We start from the raw sequence: 21,199 nt of genomic DNA, 5'->3' as shown, positions 1-21,199 counted from the left end.
AATTGCTCATGCGATTATATGTGTTAAGTATATGCCTAGATATGCATGGAATATTATAAAATCTGACAAGTTGAACTAATCAGCTCTTCAAGTTTCCAAATCACAACTTCCGCACATTTTATTATTAATTATTATATAAATAATAAAAGATAAAGCTAAGAACTAAGAAACTTGGTGTGCCTATGACATTTAAGCATAAATAACTCAAGTTTCAAGTCTGTAACTCTTCTAGCTTGCGAGTTCATATGGATGGGTAAGTAGAATCTGACTATATGAATTTATTTTTTGTGTGATATCAATTCTGACTTGCAAGTATACAAAGCTCACGAGGTTAGCTCGTTAAGTATAAATAAAAGATGTAGGAATACTAAAGAGCAAACACTTCAGTAGATGAAATATACCTGAAGGAAACAACAAAGAGAGAGAAAAATGTAGAGAGCAAGCTTTAAATGCCTTAAAGTTCATTTATCAAGGCTTAAGAATTTCATACAGAGCCAAATTGCTAACTCTTTCACACTAACTTTATATAGTCTGTATATGAATAATATGATATAGCTGTTGCCTAAAACTAGCTTGTGAGCTGAAGAATTCTGAAGCTTAGGATCTGCGTAGCTGAGAATATTAATATAAAATAGAACTAGTTGAGCACCCTGTATTTAGATAACCAAGCAAATTGCATATTACAAATAGTTTTCAACTGTCGACAAATTTAATATATATATATATACTTATATATATTTATATATATATATGTAAATCTTTGTATATATAAATGAGCTGCTCGCCTCTTGCTTTGGGCTGGACAGCAACCGCAACTGGCTTGGCTTAGCTGTACACACACATACACACATACACATATTTACCCCACATATATATACATATATATAAATTATTCAATATCCTTTGCTGCTTGTGGCCATAATCAAACAAGACCAGCAGCAGCTGCTGCTGCGTGTGTGCGTCTTTAGGTGGGGCGGGGGGGGGGGCGGCTGGGCTATTTGCCAGCTAAGTGATACCAAGCGCTTGTTTGACATTTAGTTTTATAATTTAATATTCAGGGAGTGCGCATAGAGACAGAGAGAGAGAGAGAGAGAGAGAGAATGGCTGCATAGTAAATGAAGGCTTCCGCTTGGCCTCAACCACAGACCGCATATAAATATCCTAGTTGAAGCTGTGTCTTGCATTTTTCGGGCTAACAATATTGAAACGTTTTATTAAGCCCAGCGGCAGCAGCAGCGGCAGCAGTCTGAGCCAGACAGGAAGACGCGCGCGCGTACCACTAGGAACTCTTGATGCGAAATGGGAGATAAACCTTGTTTAGCTGCCCACGCATGCAGCCTAATCTGGAGCAAATTGACACCCGTTTGAGGCTCACACATATGAGTTTCCACAAAAGCCAGATGAAAGACGTTGCCGACCGCAAAAAAGAACAGGAGAGATCAGAATATATATGCCAGTTCCAGCTAATGAGGCGAGTGGCTGAGCGAGTGAGTGGGAGAAGTCACATGAGTGTGTGTGTGTGCGTGTGCAAGGTAAATTCCCATGAATTACCTGTGCCATTGTTGTGCACTTGAATTACATAAAAATTGGCCAAAGGCAAACAATGCAGAAGAAATGACCAAATGGCCAAGCGGAACAAAGGAACTTGGCCAAATATGCAAAAGTGTAGCCAAACAAACAACAGAAAAAACAACACGCAGCACAATAGAGAGGCTGTGTCGCTCTCTCTATCTCTCGCTTGACACCTTCTCTGCGTATGTGTAGGCGTGGCACAACAACAACAATTGTAATCACACACCTTTTGTGCGTGTGTGAAGCGTGCTGAAAGGAAGCTGGCCAAAAGAAAACGCTGACAAAGCAAAAATTTCTCTGAAAATTATATAGTTGAGACCCGAAAGACTCAGAGAGAGGGAGAGGGAGGGAGAGGGAGACATCTTCACAGCTTCACATGTGTGTTTGGGTCCGAGGCCGTAAACAATTGAGAAATCAATTCGCATGCAAATGATGAGTGATGCTGTTGAGTGGCCATCCAGTGCCAGAAGCGCTGCTTATTGCACCCACATTTTCACTAGCCCTCCCCGCAGCCTCCCTCCCCGCACGCCCCACCGACCCACCGACCCACCGCCCCGCGCAACTTGTTCAAAAATTTCATTAAAAACGGTTTTCATTGTTATTGTTGCTGTGTGCATCATAATGTGCGCGTAATAAAATAAAAAGTGCAACACACAGGCACCCTACACACCCTGTATACCCTACTCTATACCCTACACCCTATGCCCCAATCTCCCTCCCCCTCCCTCTCTCTCGCCTGGCTTTTCCTCTTGGCAAGCGGAAATGTAACACACAATTGGCACCCAAAAAGAAATGAACCAAAAAGAAACAGTTGCACAAGAGCGGAATTTGACGTGGCATGCACGACTCGCAGATGCCCTGTAAGTAACTTAGCATTTAGTTAAATGAAGTTCTTTATTTAGACTCCTGAATGAGACAAGATAATATAGCAGAGCCTCACTACTGTCTACAGCTCCAGCATTTTCTTGGCTTGTACGACTAGAGAATATCCTGTGCTTATGGATATTTAAATAACTGGAAGTTTTTATTTGAGTTTCAGATTAGCATAGCGAATTCTATCATTAGATCAAGCATTGCCTCAGTGAACACGACTAGCAGATACCCTGACTCTTATGAATATGCAGAGCAAAGTTGCTATCTAAAGATCTGTCTTCAGATACACTCAAGATCTTTTCAGATGCATTACACGACTAGAATATACCCTTTGTCCATGTAGAAGACCTCTTATTCAAAATACTGTCACCTACTCCATCTGCTGCTCTATTATACCCCATGCATACTCCACTTTTACAAGTCATAATAAGAACTGGGCAAAAAAATTTTTAATATACCATGCAAAATTGCATTCAATTGCGTCTGCCAGCGAGTATGTGTGTGTGTGATATACTCTATGTGTGCTTGCTTGTGTGGGTGTGTGTGTGTGAGTTTGCACAAGTGCTGTAAATTTCCTTATTTGCCCTGCCGAAAAGCTGCGCCCAACCCCACCTGCCACTCGGAAAAACTTGCACACAATTTAACTCAAACAAAAACGTTGCAGAAATGAAATTTGTTACATTTTTTATTGTTGTTGCTTTTTTGTTGTGTTTATTTATAAAAATTTAAAAAAATTTCTCAGCATGTGCAAATAAGTTGGCATTTTTATTCATTTATGCAGCCACGCCCCAACGCCCGCACAGACACCCACACACTCACACATAGCGAGTGCAATTTCTCGTTAAATGTTTTTTATCTCTCTTTTTTTTGGTTTTTTGTTTGAGTTTTTGCGGCACGAACCACGAAAATGAAAACTAAATGCAATAAACGTTTGCGCCTAAAAGATGCAACAAAAAATCAACGTTCAGCGATTAGCACATATGCCCGCCTCCCTATGCGAGGGAGAGAGATGACGAGAGTGTGCGTGTGTGGTCGCCATTTTTTTTTCGGCGAGTTTAGCGTTCATTTAATCTTTGTCTGCTGCAGCTGCAGTTGCGGCTGTTGTTTTTGCTTTTGTTATGTTGTCTGCTTGCTTCTTTTTTCGGGTTTTTTGCTTCGCTTTGTTCTGCATTTTGCAATTTTGCGTTGCCTACTTTTGTGCGTTGATTTTTATTCGCCTGCGAATCGTAATGAAATTTTTTCGGGTTTTGTGCCAAAAACAAAAAAAGAAGCTACAGGGAAAGAGGAGTAGAATATAGAGTGGGCAAATATAGTCACGAAAATTGCCAGCGAATTGCAAAAAAATCGAACAGCGTAAAACGCTGCGAAATTTCATTTCAATGCAATTTGGCTGTAATTGTTTGGAAAACGACGCTAGGTTTTCGACTGTCAGAAAGAGAGAGAAATTGAAAGAGAGACAGGGAGACACACACACCCAGACATACATGTAAAAGACTTAAAGTGTATATAAGGCAAAGCGAATATATTGTTCATGAACATCTTAATAAGAAAACAAACTGCATTTGCTTTAGAAATTGGCTAATTAGAAGTGGAATACAATTAAGACAAGTTAGAAATGGCTTACAAGTAGGTTATAAACAGGTTACAAGCACGTTCAAACAGGTTAGAAGTTCGATACTAACAGAAGAGGGTAAAAAGAAATACTTGTGAACAGGTTGTAAGCTCGTTGTAAGCCGATTAGAAGTAAATTATAACCAGAATGTAATCAGATTGTAAGCAAGTTGTAAGCTAGTTATAAGCAAGATGTAAACAAGCTGTAAACATGAATCAAACAGTATATAAACAGAATACAAGCCAACGTATAGGAAAAGAGACGCATAATCTATACTTAGTAGGTTAAGAAAACTACGAGAAGCCATTGAAATGAACTGGTTAATTAGCTACAGGATCTAAAAGGTTCCATATACACATCAGGCTCAAAGCAGTCTAACCCTCAAAGGTTCCTCTTCAACTCTTTATATTCATAGCTGATATCAATCTTTAAGCAATCGTTAAGTCCGTTGTAAGCATCATATAATTTATATTTTAATTTTATTTAAAAATTAGCTATTCTTATTACTTTTACTACTCTACTCGATTGAGAAGCAAAAGAATTACCCTTTTTATGAAATATGTTTAGGGCTATTCCCATTTGACACATACACAATCCCATCCACAATCCTCTAGATATATATATATATATCTATCTATATTCAGTCAAAAAGAATTGCGAAAAATAACATGACCGCAGGCAACACGTTAAGGGATGAGACCCGAGCCAAAGCCAATAGCTTTCATTTTTTAGCTAAGCCAACAAACAGAGCACCCCAACCGCCCCCACCCACTGACCCGCCCCCGTAATCTGTCGTCTCTATTGACACAACATGCCAATTTAGCTTGGCAGGTGGCGACCTTGTGGCTGCGGCTTTTGCGGGTGTCGCACAGCTCGACCCGGGGCTGGGGATGGGACAGGGCAGGAGCGAGGGTATATATTTAGCTGGGCGCGCTGCCATATCAACTGACAAAATAATTAATTTTATTCCACTTTTTTTTCACAAGTTAACTGTGCGCAGAGTGTGAGGACAAGTTGTCATCGGGTGTATACGACTGCGTGATTCTTGCTTGTAGATTCCAGCTGTGAGAGTCTATATATATGATAGAAATAGGTATATAGAGAGATATAATAATAGTCAGATATCAGGCTCAGTAGCCAAAAATATCTTCACTGAAGTCAGATTAAGCTATACAGGAATATAAAGTAAAAATTTCAAACTAATATGCCCCATTAGCAGCTCTTCAACGAGCATAACAAGGGAGCGAGAGAGACAGACAGAGAGAGGCTCTGGGTAATTCATAGAACGTGTGGAAGTTTTTGGCATTTGCTTTGAGCGTCGCGCTACGCATACGCAATTAAATGTGCCTTACGCAGTGTGCGAAAAAAAATAGCTAAAGAAACGACAGCAACAGAAAGAAAGCGCAAAGAGCGAGTACGAGAGAGAGAGAGAGAGCCCGAGTGTGTGTGTGTGTGTCGACACTTGGCTTAAGCGGGGCGTGTACGCAACACACGCCCACTTGGAAGTCGCAATTTCAGCTTCGTTGTAATTAGTTTTCGCCACAAGTTTTTTCACTCTCTCTCTGCCCCTCTCTCTTCTCTCTCGCCAGGCTGAAGTTTGCGCTCCTTTCTTTGCTCTTGAGTTTCTTTTGCCTTTTTTGTTGGCCTTTAGGTATTTTATTGAATTTTCTTTTCATTTGTTTGTTGATTTTTGGGATTTGCCGCATTTCGTATGCACAGCGGATAAAGAGGGCAGCGCGCGGGAGAGAGACAGCGATAGAGACGGACTAACCTAACGGAACAGAGGCAGCAGACAAATCTCCGTTTAAGTTGTTGTTGCTGTTGTTGCTGCTGCTCTGCTTGGTCGCCTGTTTTTCCAATAAATTACTTTGTAATCAAGTGAATTCGAGTGCAAAAATAGGTGAAGAGTGTGCCAAGCGGACGGGGCAGGTCGGAAATGTTGCAAGGACTTGATAAATGATGACTATAATTTGCAGCCAATATGCTTGCCCATAGGAAGCGCTGGAGTTGCCAAGTGGAGAAACACGACAAGACGGGACAACACATGGGGAAATGCACAAGGAGAATGAGGGAAGGGAAAAACCGGGACGAAGGAACGCAGAAGAGGAAGGAATGGGCCGTGGGGGGAAGCGAGGGGGAAACAGAGCGAGACAAAGGAACGGACAAAGCGATAGAGAGGAGAAGATGGCGGGCGCGACAGACGATACAGACGGACAGAGGCGACAGACGCGACAGACGCGACAGACGCGAAGACCGCGACAACGCGACAGACGCGAAGACGCGAAGTGACGCGACAGACGCGAAGACGCGACAGACGCGACAGACGCGACAGATGCGACAGACGCGACAGACGCGACAGACGGGACAGACGCGACAGACGCGACAGACGCGACAGACGCGACAGACGCGACAGACGCGACAGACGCGACAGACGCGACAGACGCGACAGACGCGACAGACGCGGACAGACGCGACAGACGCGACAGACGCGACAGACGCGACAGACGGACAACGCGACAGACGCGACAGACGCGACAGACGCGACAGACGCGACAGACGCGACAGACGCGACAGACGGACAGACGCGACAGACGCGAAGACGCGACAGACGGACAGACGCGACAGACGCGACAGACGCGACAGACGCGAGACGCGACAGAGCGACAGACGCGACAGACGCGACAGACGCGACAGACGCGACAGACGCGACAGACGCGACAGACGCGACAGACGCGACAGACGCGACAGACGCGACAGACGCGACAGAAGCGACAGACGCGACAGACGCGACAGACGCGACAGACGCGACAGACGCGACAGACGCGACAGACGCGACAGACTACATACTCTACAAATCTACATACTCTTACATAATATACTAATCTAAATACATATACATACTTTACATACTATACATACTCTACATACTCTACATACTCTACATTACTCGACAACTCTACATACGCTACATATCTACAACTTACATACTCACATACTCTAAAGACTTACATACTCTTACATACTCTACATACTCTACATTACTCTACAATACTCTACATTACTCTACATACTCTACATTATCAAATACTTACATATCTACATACTCTACATACTCTACATAATCTACATACTCTAACATACTTAATACTCTACATACTCTACCATTTATTACATACTCTACATACTATACATCTCTACATTACCTACATACTTACATACTCTACATACTTACATACTTACAACGCTACATACTCTACATACTCTACATACTCTACATACTCTACATACTCTACATACTCTACATACTCTACATACTCTACAAACACCCAGTTTAAGTGTAACTGTACCCATGCAATGTCCTTAAATCAATCGATAAATGTGCTTACGGGATCATTCCCTTTCTTTTACTCGTTTTTTCCTTCTTTAAGCCTTTTAACTTAGCCAAGTCTCAGAGGCAATATTTTATATCGCATGCATATGGCTAATACGCTTAACAAAGCCAAGAAATCAACAATAAAAACAAGTACAAAATTATTGACCGGCTGTTACTGACTATGCAATACTCTGTCTTGAGCAGAATGATAGCTGAGAGTAGTTGGATTAATGCTTCTAAAACTGTCATTTAAAGAATGTCAAACTGGGTATGAACTACTTTAAGTAACTGAAGAGTTAGGACAGTTTATTAAGGCAGAAAATGTGCGCTATAAATGTAGCTAATATGCCCCTTTTCATGTGTCAAGCAGGGTATATGCATTATGCATTACTCGAGTAGACTTTGCCAAGGCGACTCACCGAGGGAGCAACAAGAAAGCATACAAGATGAACTTATCGAATGAGGAACTATATATATTGAAGATACATATATATATCAGTTTATAATATATATATCAACTATATATATATATATATATGAAACCTAATTGCTTGAATAAAAATTACAATGGAAGACTGAAAAAGCTAAATGTCTGTCAGTGGCAGATGCGGGCGCAATGATAGAATTAAAATTGGACTGCAAGGATTGTAATTACGCTCAAATAATATAAAAAAGCAGGCACAAGGATATGCAGCATGCTGAGCAAGCAAGAGATAGAGTGAGAGAGTGAGAGAGAGAGAGAGAGAGTGAGCGAAGTTTTGCCTCGTTTTTAATGAAATAAAATAAATGCAGCGAACTGAGTAGCTCAAGGAGCAAAAGCAGCAGGCGGCAGCAGAAGCAACAAGAGAAGAGAGAGAAAGGGGAGTAGAAGAAGAAGCAGAAGTAGCAGGAGGGGAAAGAGCAGCAGCAGGCAGCAGGCAGCAGGTCGCCGGCTTCAGCCACAAGGACAAAAGGCAAAAGTTGACATTACGATTGTGTTTATGGCATTGTTTGTGAAACTGTGTGTGTGTGGGTGTGTGTGTGTGTGTGTGAGTGTGTGTGTGTGTGTGCTGTTGATATTATATTACATTTTATAAATTACATTTTGTGCGCAGGCTAATGCCCAACATAAAAAGCCAAACGCTTGATTTTTATTTTGTGCCTTCAGTTGCATGCAGCAAATATTTATGCGCTGCAAAAGATGTTTGCAACCGGGTATATCAGCTGGCAGCTTAGCTACAAATGTGAATATTAGAATATATAGTAAAGGCTAGGAGTGACATGGTACATGGTACATGGTACATGGTACATGGTACATGGTACATGGTACATGGTACATGGTACATGGTACATGGTACATGGTACATGGTACATGGCACATGGTACATGGCACATGGTACATGGCACATGGTACATGGTACATGGCACATGGTACATGGCACATGGCACATGGTACATGGTACATGGTACATGGTACATGGTACATGGTACATGGTACATGGTACATGGTACATGGTACATGGTACATGGTAGAGCATCGCTTAGTCGGTTACTGCCGAGTCGCGCTTATTATTTTAGCTGCTGCTGTACATTAGCAGTCGACAGAGGTGAAGTCCTTCGTCCTTCGCTCGAGTTTGACTTCAATTGCACCAACGGAAATGCATTAAGAAATTCAACTTTGGCCCATGCAACAGTTGCACCAATCAAACCACGCCCCCGCCCCAGTCTTCCTTTTGCCGAATGCTTTTAATAGGCACTTGCATAATACAAACATATTTCCATATTTCCATACGCCCCCGATCAGGAGAACTACACCCCCCCCCCCCCCCTCCCTCCACCTATCCATCCCTTTTTTAAGCTGTTAGCTAATGCGATGTCTAGCCAATATATCGATTCATCTTAGAGGACTAAGCAGAGTAGGTTGCGGTACAGTGAACACAGTGAACACTCACTATAGTGAACTGTCAACGAGAAAGGTCAGAAAGCCCTAAATACAGCTAGGAATTATTTGAGAACGTAAAGAATATTTTTTAATATAGGCTGTCATGGCAGCTGACTGTACAGTAAAGACACACTTGAGAGGAAAATGTCAAAAAAAATAGCAATAAATTTTGAAATTCTTATGAAACGTTAAATATATTGCAGAAGTTTAGCTGATATAGCAGATTAGATGCATGTACAGTGAAGACTCATTGCCGCAAATCGCTAAATTCACTTAATTTATGCTGCTTAGATTAAGATAAGTTAAAACTTGTGTTTAAATCATTTATATTTAAGTTAAAAACAAAAAAAGAAACGTTTCATAAAAAGTTTAATCATGTGCGTGTTCACTGTAGCTGGGACACACGTGTCGCTTCTTTATAAATCAAAGCTTCAGATTAAAAAAAAAAACAATTCAAATAACTGGCTAACGAGGGAGAGTGAGAGAGAGAGAAACAGCGAGGCAGACACAGAGTGAGTGAGAGAGAAAGAGAGAAATAGTCAACCCACCCGAGGCCGACTTCATTGACGCCTAAAAGCGCGCAACATTTATACAAAATTTGTTTTCAGTCAACTTTTTTCTGTTTTTTTTTTTTTGTAATTTTGTTATTGATATTTTTATGACAAATAATCCGCTTTCACAGCAATTGATGTCAGGTGAAATGAAAGTTAATACCCAACAACGAGTTCAATTTGATTGGGGCGCAGCTGATAAAAAGCGAACGCTCGAAACTTTTATGATTAAATATATATATATATATATATGTATATATATATATTTGATGTCGCTGTCGTTGATGATAAGGCTAATGATCCCTTTGCCAATCATTATGATTGTATTACACATATTTGGCTTTAATAATAATACAAAACGAAGCCCGTCCCGCCCCACTTCCCTCCTCGCCCGCTCTTTGTCCTTATCGCTCGACCTGTTTGATTTTGTATTAAATTAGTGTCATAAATGTTTTTGCTGTTGTTGTTGTTGTTGAGGCAACTGGCTGCAGTTCCCACGACTTATCACAACGACAATAACAACAACAATTATTTACAACAATTTATTAAACAATTTTATGGTGTTATCGTTGCATTACGCATACGCCGCATGAGTCCAAGCAGCGCCCTCGACTCACTTGTAATGTAATTTCCGTTATGCATTTCCGACCCAACCCCCTCTCCACCCCCACTTCAACTGCTTTTCATTGAAAATTGTGCGTAAATTTATTTATCTGCTGCAGTTTGGCAGCATGCGCGGCAGTTCATTTCCGCTGCAGCAGCTCATTGATGACATCGCTGGTGCTTACTGCGCGACGCGTATCGGGAGTGTTCCCGCTAGCGATTTCGCGAGGAAACCTGTTCAACAGCTTCCATACAAGTGTCCTGCATGGTACTGTAGGCAATACTATAATATGATTTACTTTAATTAAGCTGAAGCCTAAAGCAATCATTCCAGCGAACTGAGATCCCTTAGACTAGGCGATACTAATTAAAAGTGGCATCATTAAGATGTGCCATAATGCTGTTGTGAAACAAGGATAAGATGATGGTAATAGTGGACCAACGGTACTTTGGGATAGAGGCCCTAATAGTAATACTAATACTAATACTAATGCTAATTCTAATGCTAATGCTAATGCTAATGCTAATGCTAATGCTAATGCTAATGCTAATGCTAATGCAAATGCTAATGCTAATGCTAATGCTAATGCTAATGCTAATGCTAATGCTAATGCTAATGCTAATGCTAATGCTAATGTTAATGCTAATGATAATGCTAATGCTAATGCTAATGCTAATGCTAATGCTAATGCTAATGCTAATGCTAATGCTAATGCTAATGCTAATGCTAATGCTAATGCTAATGCTAATACACATATCACTCCAAAAGTTTAAACGAATACCAATGTGAATACCAATACTTATAGTAATACTAATGCCAATTCTAATACTGACACTAATACCAATGACAATGCCAATACAAATACTAATCAGCTAATCCTCTCCCCTAAGTTCGATCTGGCAGCAATGCTCAGTTCTCAATTCGCATATATAGCATTATCATATAGTTAAAGCTTACCCTCATCGGCTTACCGTTATTTGTGTCGATCTCCTTAAATTCGTTTTCCATCTGCAGAATCCACGCCAATTGCTACGCAGTTTATTCATAGTCTACTTATTGGCGCTGACTATCTCGGTTATCCTCATCGTTGCCATTATTTATACTGATGCCAGACTCATTTCGTCTCGTTCTGCCCGCCCGTCGCCATGCTGACTGATGACTGCTGACTACTGACTGCTGACTGGCTGGCGAAATTGGCTTCAATTATGCGCCGCATTATGAAATTATGAAAGTAAGTAGCTGCAGTTGCTTTCGCTTTGGCCAAATGTAATTGCCGCAATTTGCAGTCGCAGTTGCAGTCGCTAATAACGTTTATTAAAACCATAACAACATGGCCTCCTGCTCCTCCCACTGCCCCACTCGTGTACCATTAACAATGAATGTTGCATGTGGCATGTGGCATGTAGCATGTTGCATGTTGCATATGTGTTACGCTGGCAAATTATGCAAATCCTTGTGAAGCACATTAATGACAATTAATCGCTGCAAATTAAAATGATGACAATGCTCCACATATGCCACAAGGACTTATACACAGCCTGCCCACATCCTCCCCGGCCCCCAACGCCTCCCCCTCTCTTAACGATAATTTATGAACTAAGCTGGATAGTTGATAAAGTGTTCGCCATTCAAGCGTCCCACGTCGCGTTCCCGCTGCTCCTGCCTGCGCTCCTCGTGCCGCCCATCGAGTCCTACGCCCAGGCGTTCTATGAACTTTTCAGAACGGTATCCATTTTTCTGTAAGAGTATTATACATATAGTACTATATAGTACATATATCTGATATTTAGCTCACCTCGTAGTAGAGAGTGCGCGCCTTTCTGGCCGCCTCTGGATCGAAGTCCCAATCGGTTCGCACATGGGTTATGGGCTCTCCAGCTACATTATTTTGCAGAGTTTCAGTGATCAGTCGCAGGATAAAGCCATCAGCTGTTCGAGAACCCAATATCACAAAGGAGCACTGCAAAAGGAAAAAGTACAGAGAATTAGTAAAAAATCTCTCTGGCCTTAAGATAACCTTCTCATCTTCATAATGATCTATTAAAACGGTCATGATCATTAAATGTATTATAATTAATTTAGAAAGTTAACCTAGTTTTCTGTTAAATAAACAAAATATATATTTTTAATATTTGACATATTAAACATCTATAAAAAAGCTTGTACAGTTAAATATTTTTAAAATATGCAATCTATAAAAACAATACTTGACAATATACATTTATGCAAATAACAAGATTTATTTAAATAATTTAATATTAACAATATAGATTAGTAAATAAGATATATTTAATAATTTAATTTACTTTACTTTACTTCACTTCACCCCCCGAGAACTGACAAGCAACTGATCAAGCACTGCAGCTGGCGCGCCCTTATATAGGCCACGGAGTCACTCAAAGTTGAGCTCAGCTGATGAGCGTTTTGTTCGGAGTGAATTTAAGAAGTAAAGTGAGTGAAGTGAATATAGAAAAGTTATTAAGCGGCTAAGCACACAGAGAGGGAGAGACATGACTAGATCAGAGTGAACGACTAGAAGATACCCTCTATACCATTTTGAGCTTGCAAATTGCTTTGTTTGTCGAACACTTCCCATAAGCTTCTATTAAAACTGTAAATGAACTTCAATTTGGAATAAATATATATTATTATAAATATATATATAGCCAACTATCTCTATATTAAACTTGAGCAACTTAACAGCGATAAAAGCGCTTCTTGAGTTATGTTATTACATAAAAAAAAACTACTCAAGGTCATTTTTGTTATGATTATTTCAAATATTTCGTCACATTCAACATTTTATGCACTCTCGTTCCACTCTCGGCCCACTTGAAATCCACGCAAAACTTTCGATTTGAATAAAAATCGAGGCATAGCTTAAATATTTTGTACAAATGTTTTTTTGCAGCAAGCAAATTGAAACGACTTTCACACTTACAGCCAACAAAAACAAATATCTCATTTGCAACATTTTCTAAAATTTTGATTTTTACTTTTGAGTAACTCAAAGCGCGGCCGTGCGAGTCACTGGACCATTGATCACTAAAACCAAAAGCTCGAAAAAAATCGCGCAGTTGCATAAAGCGCAGCCAAGCGCCAACGCAAATATAACTTGAATAAAGAAACCAAAAAAGCATCGACAAAACTTACGGTAAATAAAGACATCTTGTTTGGCAAACCAATACGAATACCGATAAATTGCAGAAAGAAGTGTGAGCGAGATGGGGAGATGGCAGGAAAGGCGAGGGAGGCAGAGCGAGGCAGGGAAGTGAACGAGGTAGAGCAGAATAAAGCAGGAGCGAGGGAGATAGATATCATAAATAAATATTCAATAGTGTGGTAAGAAAAAACAAAAGCTGAGCGATGATAAGTAATGTCCCAAACACAATGCGACAAATTAAATGAATACACTTTAAGAAAAAGGTCAATCGAACTTTGGCTTTGAGCGCGACCTTGAGTAGAAGACTTTAAGTACTCAGAAACAATTATTTTTTATTATTATTTTTTCATTCATTTTAATGTCATGCCAAATTCGTGGCAGACGGAACTAAATTGTGACTAAAGGTTAGTGGCACCTGCCATAAAAGCCCAAAGCAGCTTCAATAGAGGAAAACATAAAAATGGCACAACAAACAAAAGAAAGACGACGACAAACTGGTTGCACGCATTATCATTGCAGAAGTTACATAATGGATCAGGCCATCAACAACATCATCATCATCCCCATCATGAAGATCATGATGAGAAGGCAACAAACCAGAAAAAGCCAAAGACAACAACACTTCAGTAATTTGGCCTCAATTCCGTTAAAATTTTTTTTCGCTGCTTTAACAGCTGTGCCAAGCCGCGCTCTTGCACGCTCTCTGCGCTCTCACTCTCCCGCTCTCTCATTACGCTACGTGCCTGACTGCATGTCAACCTGTCAAATTTAGCTATTAGTTACGCTTGCTGCCAAAAGCTTTCAGCGAATTTCCGGCTTCTGCTGTCCAGGAAGCAGCGCTGCGTTAACAGCTGCTCGCTCTCAGCACAGGACTTTCCCTTTCATTGAGAGAGCACAAAGCCGACGTATTGGGTCAACAACAGAAGATTTCATGCAGCCACAAAGTAGGTTTTGAGCTTTCCAAACTGAGCTTTTGAAGCTCTTGCGCTTGCGCTCTGCAACGCGTGCTGTCTGCAACTGGAATTCAGTTACCAAACAAAACGCGCGCGGTCAACAACACAGCGACGACAACGAATTAACCGTTAGCGTTGTAAAACGTGATCACACAATAAATACAGTGGAGTCATTCGGATATATTTACAAGCAAATTTTTTTTTCTCCACTGTCGTAGCCATGGCAAATTTGAATACGTTGCTGTTGCCCGTAAGTATTTGACAGAGAGAGAGTGTGTATGGGCTGGCGTTGTTGACCCCATCAATTAACATGGCCAAAGCTAAAGACAAGCACTGACACAATTTCCGCGCGAAAGTCGCACCAAAAAGAAAAGTGTCTGCACCTACCTAGTAAATGTGACTGGAATGCACAATGAACTCAAGTTGTTGTCGTTTGCTTTGCTCCCATTGGTCAATGCAGCGACACATTTTGAATTGATGTCGGCGCCTAATTTGTAATCACTGCACGACAGAAGAGGAAGAGAGCAAAAGAGAGACCTTGAAATGTGCTCATTGCCCAATTCTGCAAATGATCGAAACGGCTTTTCCGCTCTCTCGCGCTCTGTCGCTCTCACACTCTCCGCCTGACAGCGCATTGATCAATTGCAGAGCTTACAAAATGTGTCATAATCTTAAAGCTCAGCCACTTGTTTTACTTTGGTTTCTTTCTTGTTGTTTTTGTTGTTGTTGTTGTGTTACATAAGCATGGCAATAACCGCTGTTGTTGTTGTTTTAACTCATGCAAGACTCGAGCCATTTGTTACAATTTATATGTGTCTGACACACTGAACTAATGAGCCGGCTTTACTTTTGCTTTATATCCATATTGCATATAATAACATTATTATTTAACTATTTTTTCTATTTTAGCTAATTTTCTTAATTGTCGCATTTGTTGCAAACACTTCCTACGCCACGGTGCAGCCGCGTGCTCCAAATTTTCAGTATTTTGAGAGGTAAGACTCATCTTTGTGTAACACTTTATATAATACTATAACAATTTTTTTAAAATAGACCCAAATACCGTTACCCATATTATGATGAAAATGGCCGAGGCAAACTCTTGTATGGCTATGGCGGACCGGATCTTTATCAATACAAGACATATACACCACTGGAGGGCATACATTAAGCAGCTTTAACTATATTTTAAAAAATATATATCTATTAATTGTAAATGTAGTTAAATAATTTATATTATCTAAATGTAAAGAAAGGCATTCAAATAAAAAATTAAGCGCGCCAAATGGTGAAATTTAAATGTAGATATTGCCATTAAGAACTACATTTAGTAAAATTAACATCTAGATGGCGCCAATAATTATTTTTTGCAGTTGTGAATGGCTACTTTTCATTGCGAATAGCAAGTTCTTAGTTGAATAGAAGAAGCAGCGGAAACGTTTGGAATATTGTAGATATTATTGAATTTAATAAGTTAAATTGTATTTAAAAACGAAAAGCAATCAAGATGTCACGCAAAGAAGCACTCTCACAGTTTATTAATCAAATACACGGCCGACCCGTGGCCGTTAAGCTCAATAATGGCGTCGACTATCGAGGTGTGAAACAAAATTTTGAGCCGGCATTTGATTTGGAAATGAATTTAAACTAAATAAAATTGTTTTATAGGTGTTTTGGCCTGTTTGGATGGCTATATGAATATCGCACTGGATCAAACAGAAGAATATGTTAATGGACAGTTAAAGAACAAATATGGCGATGCTTTTATACGAGGCAACAATGTGCTCTACATTTCCACACAAAAGCGTCGAGTGTAAAACGAAAAGAAACTAAAATTAAAAGACGAAACTTACAATTTATTTCATAAATACATTAAAGTACTAATATACTGCCTCAAGGATCAGCTCGTGCTGCGTGGTATCGCGCCAAAGTGTCGCAGTTGATTTAGGGAGTAGCCCGCGCCGAGCGCTGCAATTAGATTTTCGCCTCTTCGCCCAAATTTTCGCTCGTAAACTGGCCGCCAGTTGCGACCGAAGTGTGGATCGAAGGGTATTTCGCTCGGTTGCTGGAACGGCGAATTGCCCAGGAACAGTCGTTCGATGTAATCCAAGACGGCTTTCTTTTTCTGGAAGTGCACTATAATGGGATTGGCCTGTGCGCCATAGCGTGGATCTTGAGAGTCCAAATTCTTGAAATATTGAAAATTGACCAAGTCCACATTGGAGAAGTCAAAGGCCTCCAGGAGCGTAGCCTCCGTGCCCAGCAGCAACAGCTGCAGCCCCTGCAAGTGTGAGGAAGCGTATGCTAATTAACCGCTGCTACCATCATTTAGTTGACTAATTGCCCACTTACCACTAATCCGAATGCAATTAACATGTAATTCCACATTTCGCTACCCTTTAAAGTCGCAGTTCCTCTCAGTTGTCCACACGAAATTCAACTGATTTGTATAAATTTCGGCTAGCGCTTGTCCAGCATGAATTGTCCACCGATTTGCAATCCATATATATGTATATATATATCTGTTTTCCCCTCTTGTCTTTTGTCGTAATCAATGCCAAGTTACTCAATCGGACGCCCAGCCAAATGTAAAAGACAATACGTGGTCGCCCACCTCGACTAATTAATTGTCATGCAGGCCACATAGTCTAGCCCAAGCTCCCCTCCACACCTGTCCACCCGTTCCCCTAGCTGTGGCTATGATAACCTGTCCAAGCGTTAAGCCCTGCCGAAAAAGCAGCTTTTGATGAGAAGCATTTTGCATTCGCTCTAAATATTAAGGCATACAAAGATATGTACGAGTCGCTGGGAGACTACCAAACACCCTGTCACGCCTACTTTCCCACCGGCCGCCCCTTTCAAGCGTGACTTTTGGTAACCTGTATTTGAATCAAAAAATCAGTGCATTCGATAATTTGTTCATTTTTCTTGAGACTTGATCGTTTATATCTATGCATTAAGCATATTACCTGCAGGCGACTAAACAACTTGACACGCCCTCTTTTGCAAATATGCGCCCCTTTCAAGCGTTAACTCTAAAACAGCTTTTGCCATTTGCGTTGATCCAGAAGCAAAACATATACAAAAACATAAATCAGTACAGTAAAGCTTGCCTAAGCTAAACAGTTAGTACACGAAAATTGAAAATATTATTTTGTGCAATTTAATGATCCGATAATTACAAACGAAGTACATCAAATCTGGCAGCAGTTGTGCTGTAGGCAGGTTTTACTGTAGTTCCGTAAATATGTAGCAAGCTAGTTAAGTGTGTGTGTAGCCTCACTATTTAAATTGTTTATAAATTATTTTTTTATTCATATAAATATATGAAAATTTCGTTAGCTCGATTTTTAACTGATTATTTGTTTTTTTTTTTTTTCTATTAATATCAGAAATTGTTTTAAAATATATATGAACTATATATGTATGCATGTGTGGCCTGACTATTTTCCTTTTTTTATTATTATTATATATAAAATCACATTCCTATTATTTATATATATATTTTAATGTTATTATGCAAAATTTCAATTGTTTTTGCCTGCTTTGCTTTTCAACTTAAATTTTTTTTGTTTTTCACTTAATAAACGAAAAAGTAAGATTGTGTGTGTGGGGGCAAACGAGAAACAAGGCGTGGCTAGGAGATTGCTCTTTGCGTTCACTTAGACCAAGCGATCAGTTGCTTCATATCTTCATCTGTAGAAAATAAAGGAATTAGTTGCAATATCATTTACAGGGTATCTGTGCTGCCTACCATCCTCTCCCTCGGTTACACTTTCTTTTGGGACTGCCTTTTTCTTTTCCTTGGCTTTCTCGGGCAAATCTTCGGTTGGTGCTTCGGGCAACGTGGGCGTTGGCTCGGGTATGCCAATGATCTCCTTGTCAAAGTTCTCTTGCTCCAGTTCGTCCAGCTCCCTTTCCAGATCTTCATCATCCAGATCGGCGCCAAAGGCCACGGGATTGGATATGGCATCGGATATCTCACGTGCCACATCCTGTTGTTCGGCTATGTCGTCCATCATATCGTGCACCTTGTCCACATCCCTAACAAACCAGAACCAGAAGAGGATTAATGAGCTTCTACTTTCATTAAGCTGAATCTCTTAGTCAGAATGTACTTACATGTTTTGGTGCGCGGATTTCAACGCATCTGCTGCGTTCTTCATGGTGGTCAACACCGCTGTATTCGTGTTAGCGCTCTCCAGAGCCTCCCGCTGCATCTCAATGGTTGATAAGGTGCCATCGATTTGCTGAAGCTGTTTCTCCAAGCGCTTCTTCTTTTTCAGTGCCTGCAGAGCGACTAGAAGAGGAGGCGACAGAAATTTGAATACAGCAATTACAGATAAGAAACTTTAAGTAAACAAAATGAATCTAGCAGGTGATGACAAATTTTTTTGTTTGTTATCTTTTGCCCAATTGTTAAAACAATTAATTAAATGTTTATATTACGTTCTTAAACGGGTTTTAGCATACAATAGCATCCAGCCAGTTAAGCAGCAAGAAAGGCGAAGAAATACATATTTATATATTGAATTCTTTATACTTCATATTCCAACTCAAACGTGGCAAGGTGATTTCTTTCAGTGTAAATTTCATATTTAAGGCAACAAAAACAAAAGCAAAAGTTAACAATAAATGAGTCATAGCTATTGGCACATACCAGGTAAGCCCTAGCTGTCGTTTATTTATTGATTAATCACATACCTCTTTTGTTTTTTGATGCATTTTTGCGTGCTGTATTTAATTCCTCCTCGATTTTGGACTCAAGAAATTCTTGTTTTTTTATCAACATATTTTCGGTCTCGCGCAGCTTTTGTATCGCCTCCCCTGTGGTGGGAGCGACCTCTTTTTTGCCACCAAACATTTTGCCAAAGAAGCTCATCGTGTTCGCTTTTGCTTTTCAGCACAAATTGTATATTAAATTATAATTAATTAAAGTTTTTCCTATTGCGTTCTTCCTGCAGACTTTCGTCTGGTGTTTTTGTCTATGGGCGAGTGTGCGTCATCGTGTTATCGAAAAATAATTACAAACATATGCAACCAGCACGAGACGATAGCGATAGGCAACATGCAGCCGTGCTTGTGTTGACTGTTGCTAGCCAGCCCTGCAACAGAATTGTGCGCTAAAACTCCTTTAAAAAACTGACATGAAAAATGTTCGTGACATTAATAAACCTATCTCAATGTCTACTTAAGACGCACTTGTTTAAAATAAGAATAAATGTAATAAACAATAAATATACGCTGCAATCGATAGACAGCATGCAGCCCTGTGTCTGTCTGCCAGCCCTGCAAAAACTAAAATCAGAGTTGTTCGCTTAAATGCATTGACAACAAAATAGAGTAAAAATAAATAGCAAATGGCAAATCGCACGGTTAAAGAAGCGAAAAACGTGCACGGCACAAATCCGCAATATTTAATAGAGAAGATCATACGCTCACGGGTGTATGACTCCAAGTACTGGAAGGAACAATGCTTTGCGCTTACCGCCGAGCTACTGGTCGATAAGGCCATGGAGTTGCGTTTTGTTGGCGGCGTCTACGGAGGAAATATAAAGCCGACGCAATTTCTTTGCCTAACGCTGAAAATGCTGCAAATTCAGCCAGAGAAGGATATCGTGGTGGAGTTTATCAAGAACGAGGAGTTCAAGTATGTGCGTGCATTGGGCGCCTTCTACTTGCGTCTCACAGGCGCCGCAATCGATTGCTACAAGTATCTGGAGCCGCTATATATTGATAATCGTAAGCTGCGTCGCCAGAATCGTGCCGGACAGTTCGAGATCGTCTATATGGATGAGTATATCGATGAATTGTTGCGCAATGATCGCGTATGCGACATCATTTTGCCGAGGATACAAAAACGCTCCATATTAGAGGAAAACAACGAACTAGAGCCGAAGGTTTCTGTTTTGGATGAGGATCTGGATGACGAGGTACCCAGCGAGGACGAGGCCAAAGACTCGGAAGAACTAGATTCGAGCCGCCAGAAGAACAACTCCTCGAGTTCAGTGCGGCGTCCACGTCGCGGGCGCTCCAAATCCAAATCGCGTGAACGAGATCGACGAGGTGCTCCTCCCAGCAGCAATGCTCGCTCTAGGGATTACTATGATGAGCTAGAAGAATATGATAGACAGCGCAATCGAGTGCGGACTCGAGACACACAGAATCACAGCAGCAGCAACTACAATGACGACTACGATCGCCGCCAATCAGGACGCAATGAAAACCGAAGGGACGGAGAGCGAGACAGACGCGATCGAGATCGTGAACGGGAGCGTGAACGGGAACGGGACCGGGAAAGGGAACGTGAACGCGAACGACATGGTGACAGAGAGCGAGAGCGAGAGAGGAACGGGGACAGAGAGCGTGAGCGGAACGGTGAACGTGAACGAGAGAGGGAACGAGACCGCAGCAATCGTCACGAGCATCGGGATAGAGATTCACGCAATGATCGCGAGCGACGACGCTACTGAAATTGATCACTAAACTAGACATTTAACATTATTTTGTAAAGAGATAAAAAAAATTAAAATTTGAAAAACAGTTAACGCTCAATAACTATTTAACTATTTAACAA

General features: G+C 40.7%; 6 protein-coding genes across 7 annotated transcripts; 3 read left to right on the top strand and 3 right to left on the bottom strand.

Moving 5' to 3' along the window:
* Positions 1–11,761: 11,761 nt before the first annotated feature.
* LOC111602127 lies at positions 11,762–12,559 on the bottom strand. Its single transcript, XM_023319075.2, has 3 exons — positions 12,524–12,559; positions 12,302–12,466; positions 11,762–12,243 (listed from the first exon to the last, which is right to left on the bottom strand). Exons 1-3 carry the CDS (start codon positions 12,557–12,559, stop codon positions 12,103–12,105), a joined length of 342 nt encoding a protein of 113 aa, XP_023174843.2. The 3' UTR covers positions 11,762–12,102.
* An 877-nt stretch (positions 12,560–13,436) lies between these two features.
* On the top strand, positions 13,437–15,822 carry LOC111602122. 2 transcript variants are annotated; one of them, XR_002751593.2, is made up of 3 exons: positions 13,437–13,660; positions 13,714–13,848; positions 15,532–15,609. XR_002751593.2 is itself a non-coding variant. In XM_023319071.2 (3 exons), the coding sequence occupies exons 1-3, from the start codon at positions 14,843–14,845 to the stop codon at positions 15,791–15,793; spliced, it is 234 nt and encodes a 77-aa protein (XP_023174839.1). In that variant the 5' UTR covers positions 14,080–14,842; the 3' UTR covers positions 15,794–15,822. The 2 variants fall into 2 exon arrangements, 1 of the variants encoding a protein (XP_023174839.1); XM_023319071.2 differs by lacking the exons at positions 13,437–13,660; positions 13,714–13,848 and adding exons at positions 14,080–14,872; positions 15,676–15,822 and having other exon boundaries at positions 15,532–15,617.
* Positions 15,823–16,039: 217 nt separating this feature from the next.
* LOC111602117 (U6 snRNA-associated Sm-like protein LSm6) lies at positions 16,040–16,497 on the top strand. The gene is made up of 2 exons (XM_023319065.2): positions 16,040–16,220; positions 16,291–16,497. The coding sequence occupies exons 1-2, from the start codon at positions 16,130–16,132 to the stop codon at positions 16,437–16,439; spliced, it is 240 nt and encodes a 79-aa protein (XP_023174833.1). The 5' UTR covers positions 16,040–16,129; the 3' UTR covers positions 16,440–16,497.
* Positions 16,448–17,992, bottom strand: LOC111602116. The gene is made up of 2 exons (XM_030223856.1): positions 16,975–17,992; positions 16,448–16,903 (listed from the first exon to the last, which is right to left on the bottom strand). Exons 1-2 carry the CDS (start codon positions 17,008–17,010, stop codon positions 16,523–16,525), a joined length of 417 nt encoding a protein of 138 aa, XP_030079716.1. The 5' UTR covers positions 17,011–17,992; the 3' UTR covers positions 16,448–16,522.
* A 182-nt stretch (positions 17,993–18,174) lies between these two features.
* Positions 18,175–19,653, bottom strand: LOC111602097 (charged multivesicular body protein 4b). The gene is made up of 4 exons (XM_023319031.2): positions 19,327–19,653; positions 18,745–18,922; positions 18,377–18,666; positions 18,175–18,318 (listed from the first exon to the last, which is right to left on the bottom strand). Exons 1-4 carry the CDS (start codon positions 19,502–19,504, stop codon positions 18,281–18,283), a joined length of 684 nt encoding a protein of 227 aa, XP_023174799.1. The 5' UTR covers positions 19,505–19,653; the 3' UTR covers positions 18,175–18,280.
* A 257-nt stretch (positions 19,654–19,910) lies between these two features.
* Positions 19,911–21,170, top strand: LOC111602096 (pre-mRNA-splicing factor 38). The gene has a single exon (XM_023319030.1). The coding sequence runs from the start codon at positions 19,983–19,985 to the stop codon at positions 21,093–21,095; it is 1,113 nt and encodes a 370-aa protein (XP_023174798.1). The 5' UTR covers positions 19,911–19,982; the 3' UTR covers positions 21,096–21,170.
* Positions 21,171–21,199: the final 29 nt, after the last annotated feature.

This window comes from Drosophila hydei, unplaced genomic scaffold (genome assembly GCF_003285905.1).
Source record: "Drosophila hydei strain 15085-1641.00,03,60 unplaced genomic scaffold, DhydRS2 tig00000315-arrow-arrow-pilon, whole genome shotgun sequence".
Taxonomy (NCBI): domain Eukaryota; kingdom Metazoa; phylum Arthropoda; class Insecta; order Diptera; family Drosophilidae; genus Drosophila; species Drosophila hydei.
Note: the sequence above shows the minus strand (reverse complement) of the source record. Positions and strands in the feature narration are given on the sequence as shown.

Excerpts from the sequence above, each read along its gene's own strand:
- LOC111602096 (XM_023319030.1), top strand. The coding sequence starts at position 19,983 with ATGGCAAATCGCACGGTTAAAGAAGCGAAAAACGTGCACGGCACAAAT.
- LOC111602116 (XM_030223856.1), bottom strand. The coding sequence starts at position 17,010 with ATGTGGAATTACATGTTAATTGCATTCGGATTAGTG. Across the intron at positions 16,904-16,974 it reads TAATTGCATTCGGATTAGTG|GGGCTGCAGCTGTTGCTGCT; the intron begins GTAAGTGGGCAA and ends TCACACTTGCAG.
- LOC111602097 (XM_023319031.2), bottom strand. The coding sequence starts at position 19,504 with ATGAGCTTCTTTGGCAAAATGTTTGGTGGCAAAAAAGAGGTCGCTCCC. Across the intron at positions 18,667-18,744 it reads AAATCCGCGCACCAAAACAT|GGATGTGGACAAGGTGCACG; the intron begins GTAAGTACATTC and ends CTGGTTTGTTAG. Across the intron at positions 18,319-18,376 it reads TGTAACCGAGGGAGAGGATG|ATGAAGATATGAAGCAACTG; the intron begins GTAGGCAGCACA and ends TATTTTCTACAG.
- LOC111602122 (XM_023319071.2), top strand. The coding sequence starts at position 14,843 with ATGGCAAATTTGAATACGTTGCTGTTGCCC. Across the intron at positions 14,873-15,531 it reads TGAATACGTTGCTGTTGCCC|CTAATTTTCTTAATTGTCGC; the intron begins GTAAGTATTTGA and ends TTTCTATTTTAG. Across the intron at positions 15,618-15,675 it reads AATTTTCAGTATTTTGAGAG|ACCCAAATACCGTTACCCAT; the intron begins GTAAGACTCATC and ends TTTTTAAAATAG.
- LOC111602117 (XM_023319065.2), top strand. The coding sequence starts at position 16,130 with ATGTCACGCAAAGAAGCACTCTCACAGTTTATTAATCAAATACACGGC. Across the intron at positions 16,221-16,290 it reads TAATGGCGTCGACTATCGAG|GTGTTTTGGCCTGTTTGGAT; the intron begins GTGTGAAACAAA and ends ATTGTTTTATAG.
- LOC111602127 (XM_023319075.2), bottom strand. The coding sequence starts at position 12,559 with ATGACCGTTTTAATAGATCATTATGAAGATGAGAAG. Across the intron at positions 12,467-12,523 it reads ATCATTATGAAGATGAGAAG|TGCTCCTTTGTGATATTGGG; the intron begins GTTATCTTAAGG and ends TTCCTTTTGCAG. Across the intron at positions 12,244-12,301 it reads CGCGCACTCTCTACTACGAG|AAAAATGGATACCGTTCTGA; the intron begins GTGAGCTAAATA and ends ATACTCTTACAG.